At 35.0% G+C, this 6,450-nt stretch overlaps 1 protein-coding gene across 4 annotated transcripts in view; it reads left to right on the top strand.

Moving 5' to 3' along the window:
• LOC106874278 (uncharacterized) overlaps positions 1–6,450 on the top strand; it is a 162,890-nt gene that overhangs the window by 75,581 nt on the left and 80,859 nt on the right. For all 4 annotated transcript variants that reach the window (XR_001409985.2, XM_014921953.2, XM_014921952.2 and 1 more), the window contains exon 3: positions 781–897. Coding sequence is in view for 3 of the 4 variants with exons in the window: in XM_014921953.2 (XP_014777439.1) it covers positions 781–897 (117 nt within the window). In the remaining variant the exon portion in view is untranslated. The remainder of the gene's footprint in view (positions 1–780; positions 898–6,450) is intronic.

Here is a 6,450-nt window from a genome sequence, read left to right as displayed (position 1 = left end):
AGTGAGTTTAAAATCCAGGTTAATCTATCTAAAACATTCTGGCATCAGTGATGGTACGTTCTGGCACCAGTAATGAATAGAAATAATTTTGTTTATCGATTTGAAATTCAAATTCAATTTTTATTATTCTTTTGCTTTTGCTTTTGTTTCTGGTTTTAGTCACTGAAGTGTGGCCATGCTGGGGCATCACCTTTAAGAGGTTTCAATCATATTGACTCCCTCAATACTTATTTCAGTCTGCTATTTATTCCATTGGTCTCTGCTTCTTTGTTGGCTTAGTTTTCTTCTTTTTTTTTTTTTTACTTCATGAGGGAATGTAATTAACATAACTCAATACCTAAACACCACTAAATACTTTTATTCAGCATCAGTAAACACATACATACATAAACATCACACACACACACAATAAACTTGTGTACAGATTTGCTATCCAAATTTTATTCACAATTATTTATCAATTTTCTTTAATTTCAATTCTCATTCAAGTTTTAATTAGTTTTTTTTCTTGACTGTGATAGTAGTGTTGGGAAATTAATTGCTATTAGCAATTAATTGATACACAAGCATATCTTCGTTTTATCAAACACTAAAGCCATTTTTTTTTTTTTTTTGGTAACGTGTAAAAAACAATGTATTTTCTAGAATGTGTTATTTCTTTACTACCCACAAGGGGCTATCTGCAGAATATTTTGAGTAACACATCTTTGTAATATGTTTTCTAGTTCATATCTGTCGAAAGAGAATTGTTTATATATAAATGATCTTGTGTTTTTGTAGGTGGACAGCCAGCCAGAATATGGAGACAGTCGAGAAAGAGTTAAAACTTTCACATTTGACTATTGCTATGACTCCTCAGGACCTCCAAATATGCCAGGATATGCTTCCCAACAGTTGGTGAGTTCAATACCTCATTAGTCTTTCTGGCACTAGTGTTTTTTTGTTTTCTTGTATTATTTTTGATACTATATGCTAACAAATGAAAATCCTAAGACTCAGTATTCAGTAATATGAAAATAATAAATATTTAAATGTTTGTGCATACATATATGCAAAATATTTCCTAAACTTCAAGATAGGATACTGCATGTATGGCATGTGCACATGCATAACTGTGCATGTTCATATACCAGCTAAGATTTTCTTGTACCATATAAATATTCATTATATAATAAAGACTATAATGAACACTATATGCATGATGTTGACACAAATTATTCCCACAAAATAGCATATGAAACCGTGAATGGAGAACTTTAAACCTGTAGTGTTTAAACCAGCTATGTCCAACCCATGTATTCTACCTGCTTTGTATTCAAAATGGTCACATCTGGCCCCTCACACTTACCCTACAATGTAATTCTATAAATAAACAATCACATCATCAGCATTTTAAAGCTACAAGGTAATGCATTAGTTCAAAATAATGTGAATAAACAAGCATTGCATTTGACAGCATATTCTGAAAGCTAAAGGGGTAAAATGTCTCTTTTCTTTTTTTTCATTCCTCTTTCTGAAAATTTGAAAATGCAGAGTTTCAATTTTTTCTGATTTAAAAAAAATTGAAGGAAAAATTTTTTTTATTAGCTCCTAAATATCTGATCTTCAAAACATAAAAAAATATTAAAAAACTATTTTTCTTTTTTAAAAAAAAAAAAGCATAATAGAATACTGACTCTACAGTAGGCATACACTCAAGTTTAAAGGTCACGTTTGATTTTGCTTTTTGCTTCATTTAGAATGCATGAACTTTTTTTTATGTGTTTTATACAGCAATTATAATAAATTTGACTAAACGTCTCTTTTTATATCCATGTAAAAGTGAAAAGCCAGTGTGTATAATGAGTTATATTTTCCAAATTTCATCCCCATATTTGGGAGTATGCTCTATACATACATATATATTATACACAAATATATACAGTAGTTTGGTCTGTGTGTGTGTGTGTCACTCTAGTTTGTTATGAGGATACAACTCTGTGTGTATGTTACTAGTGTTTTGTAAGATGATGATGTAAGCATGTTTGTCTGCATATCTATATGTACATCACTGTAGTACAGCTTTTTAATGGAGAAATGATGATGGAGCTATTTGTATGAAGAAAAGTGTCAACCAACAGATGTGTGTGTGTGTGTGGTTTATTGTGTACTGTTGTTGGTGTTTTGAATCGTTTTAGTTACTGGAATATGTTGAAATCTATACTTTATTAACTTTGACCTCTCTTGAACTGACACACTATATACACACGCGAGCGCGCACACACACACACACACACGCACACATAAGCACGACTGTGTACACACATCACACCACATACGTTTGCACATACACATGCATAAACACACACCTTATGTACATGTATATGGATATAAACACACAGACACATACAGAAAGAGTCAGAGAAAGGTAGATTGGTAATTCATAAGTATTAGATATAATCAGCCAGCATTATGTAGAATTAAATGTGGATTTTGTGTGATAAGCGTTATCTCTATTGGATTAGAGAAAACACTTTGGTGTAAGGTGGTGCTGGTTCAATCTGTTCCTAGTGCTGTCTGATACGATGTTCTGTTACCACATCCATAGGATGGTGGGGGGGATGTATGTAAATTAAGGTAGTGTTGACATATTTAATGCTGAGAGTATTAAAAAGATAACTAGAAATATTTTTGCAGTGTAGAATAAAGAACATTAAAGAATGATTAATATTATTTTCATTTCTTTTTTTTGAGAAATATCTTTTTTTTTTTGTTTTTACACATTTCAGTCATTTGCCTGTGGTCATGCTGGAGCACACCTTGAAGAATTTTAAGTCAAATTAATTGATGCCAGTACTTTTTTTTTTAAGCCTGCTACTTATTCTTCCAGTTTCTTTTGCTGAACCACTAAATTATAGGAACACAAACACATCAACACCGGTTGTCAAGTGGTGGAGTGGGAGATAAACAAACATAAAGACACACACCGGGCATGGCTGTGTGGTAAGAAGCTTGTTTCCCAACCACATGGTTCTGGGTTCAGTAAGGTGCTCCAGCATGGCTGCAGACTAATGACAGAAACAAGTAAAAGATAAAAAGAAAAAAAGATTGTATATATATATATATATATATATATATATATATATATACACACACACACTATGGGCTTCTTTCAGTTTCCATCTACCAAATCCACTGACAAGGCTTTGGTCAGCCCAACACTATTCTTGAACATGCTTCCCCAAGGTGCCATGCAGTGGGACTGAACATGGAGCCATGTGGTTGGGATCTTACCACACAGCCATGCCTGCACCTAAGTATGAGAAACAACTCCAGACATATTTCAGCTATATAATGGGTACTACCAGAGGGACAAAGAAAGAGAAGGAGACTCAAGAAGACATGATGTACCATCTTCAAAACAGATTTGAAGCAAATTAACATCACCTGGGAAGATGCTGGTGGTTGTGCTCAAAACCAGGATTATTGGAGATGTCTTGCTGCCTGAGGTGGGGAGACTAAGACTAAGAGGACTTCCTCAATAAAGTTAGTCTTCATCAAAGCTGTTGGCTGAAGGAGTGATGAAAGAATTACTTTTTTTTGTTTTTTCTTGTCATATCCTGTCCACAAAACGGTGATGAAAAGATTGATAAAAGGTCTGCACTGCAAGCATCCTTTTTTTCTTGGCACTTTTATATGCCAAGAGAATGAGGGAAGAGGAGGAATTTACCCCAGTATTTAACTGGTACTTTATTTATTTGAGTGAAAGGGGAAGAAAGCAAATACCACTAGGCAAATACCACAAGGCATTCTATCCGATATTTTAACAATTCTGCAATTTACTGCTTAATACCAAGAATACCAAGTAAATGTGCAAGACTACACATTGCTTGTTTGGTTTATTTAGGAAATTAGAATCGGTTAATTCAGGTATGCCATTGTTAGTTAAGCTTGTGTTAACATATTTTTATGAGAGGAACATTAAAACACTAAGTAGAAATGTTTATGTAGTGAGGAAAACTGACATAAAATGATGGTGATGATGATGAGTATAAATGAAAGGGTTAAATCTTGAAAATATGTGTGTGTGTATTAGGGATGAAAGGTAGATTAACATGGATGTTGTACTTTGTAGTCTGTCTCTGCTATTCAGGGTACTCTTTGTCTTTGCTCTGAAAAGTGGCATTTGCACAAAAGAGTGGTCCTCTGATTAGCAAAGATTCACCAACATACTACATTCACTGGCCCACAAGTGTGTTGTCACCTCTCACAGTTTATCCAACTACGGCTACAATGGCCTCTGTTCTCATGAACAAGCTAGTGCATTCTGCTTCCAGTCAATCACATTTGAAACCATTCTCTTGTGGTGCAACCCAACAGTGTTCTGCAGCCCTTCCCTCCTACTCCCAATTCTAATCGTTTCTCTTAATCCTTACTTCCTAGCGTCAATCAACCAGAATTCCTTTGCCACTCCTGTTCTTGTAGATGTTGACTTAGAGATATTCAAACTAAACACCAACAATATTAATGTTACCAAATATTACCCTCTGAAATAGTCTGTCAATACCATGTGGCTGTGTGGTAAGAAGCTTGCTTCTTGACCACATAGTTTCGGGTTCAGTCCCACTGCATGACACCTTGGGCAAGTGTCTTCTGCTATGGCCTCAGGCTGACCAAAACTGAAAGAAGTTCACTGTGTGTGTATATTTGTGTGAATGTGTATGTGTGTGTCTTTGTGTCTGTGCCTCCATCACCACTTGACAACTGGTGTTGGTGTGTTTACATCCCTGTAACTTAGTGGTTCAGCAAAAGAAACTGGTAAAATAAGTACCAGGTTTAAAAAAAAACATAAGCACTGGAGTTGATTCATTTGACTAAAAAGTTCTTTGAGGCATTTGGAAGAAAGGGTGTGTTTGAGTGTGTAATACCTATTGTGTTAACCTGTCTCATCCTTTATACCACAGTTAATCTACCTCATCACATACATGAGAATTGGTATCTATAAGTCTATAAGGTCAGATCTTGGAAGTGTGTGTGTGTGTTAGATACAAACACACATTAATCAGAGTAATGTCTGCTTCATTCTCCCCAGGGCAGATATCTATTAAGATCAGTTTTTGTGAGTGTGTGGGAGTGTGCATGAAGATATGTTATGTTAAGTTAGTTATCCAGAGCAAATGTAAAGATCAGTTCTTAGTCGTAAGTGTGTGGTGGGGTGGGGAGGGAGAGATGTGTTAACATCTTGTTTTCTCATGGTACTTTTCACCTCACACATCCCTTAAAGATATATTTAAGGATTTAATACTTAGATACAGCTGGTTTACCTGTGAAAATAGAACCTTAGAGTTGGGTGAGATAAAGGTGGTTTTGTGTTGTTTGTGGATTTTTTTTTTTACCTGTAACATTCCACACACATATTCAGCCACACACACACACACACACACACACACAATCCCTTTCTCAATCTCCCTCTCTCTGCGTTCCCTACTGCCAAATGATTTTACACAACCTTTAAAAAAAAAAAATGACATTTAGAGGTCAGTGTGACCAGGTTACCCCTGGATTCTAACATTGATGTAAGCAATTTCAGGCACTGATTCAGCAAAGGAGTGTGTATGTGTGACCTTTATGTATAGCTATATTCGTGTAAAATGTGAGCTTGTTCATGCACGTGCGTGCACACACACACACACACACACACACACACACACACACACACACACACACACACAGAGGGTGTTAAAAAAATTGTATCCCCATAGAAAAGAAGGTCAAGTGATGTGAGGTCCAGTGAACCTCTTCAATACAATCCACCAGTTAGGCAAAATCTCATCAAAATGAACCTGACATTAGTATGGTAGTATGTGGGAACTGCATATTACTTCACATCATCAAAGTCCTCTTGAAGGCTTCGCATGACAGATTGTTGCAGCAAGTTTGAGTAAATGGGACCAGTCACAGTAGCATCAAAAACAAATGGTCCATTTGATCTTTTTGATGATAAGCCACACTATACTGCAACTCCTGGTAAATTAATAAGTTGTTCTTCCATAGCATGTGGTTGTTAAATGAGCCATTTAATTTAAAGGTAGCCTCAGCCCTCCAAATGATTTTTATTGGAAAGTGTGCATCTTCTACTCAACATGCCACACACTCAGTGCCAGATTAAGACCCATAGAGGCCCTAAGCACTTAAAATATTTTGGTGCCCCATATATATGTAATTCACAATATAAACAATAATAAACAATATAGAATTTTTTTTTTTTTTACAAAATGAAACAATACTAACAGTAAGATGGGAAATAATGTTTATTTTTGTTTATTTCTACTTTATTTATATTTGAAAAGTTTTCTACATTTTTTTAATTGCAAAATCTTTGATCAGATTCTCACTATGACACTATAAACACTTTGGAATTATAAAATTTTGGGGGTCCATGAAAAAATTTTGATTTAAATGTGTTGATTG

This window comes from Octopus bimaculoides, chromosome 20 (genome assembly GCF_001194135.2).
Source record: "Octopus bimaculoides isolate UCB-OBI-ISO-001 chromosome 20, ASM119413v2, whole genome shotgun sequence".
Classification (NCBI taxonomy): Eukaryota; Metazoa; Mollusca; class Cephalopoda; order Octopoda; family Octopodidae; genus Octopus; species Octopus bimaculoides.
This window is presented reverse-complemented; position numbering and strand designations above follow the sequence as displayed.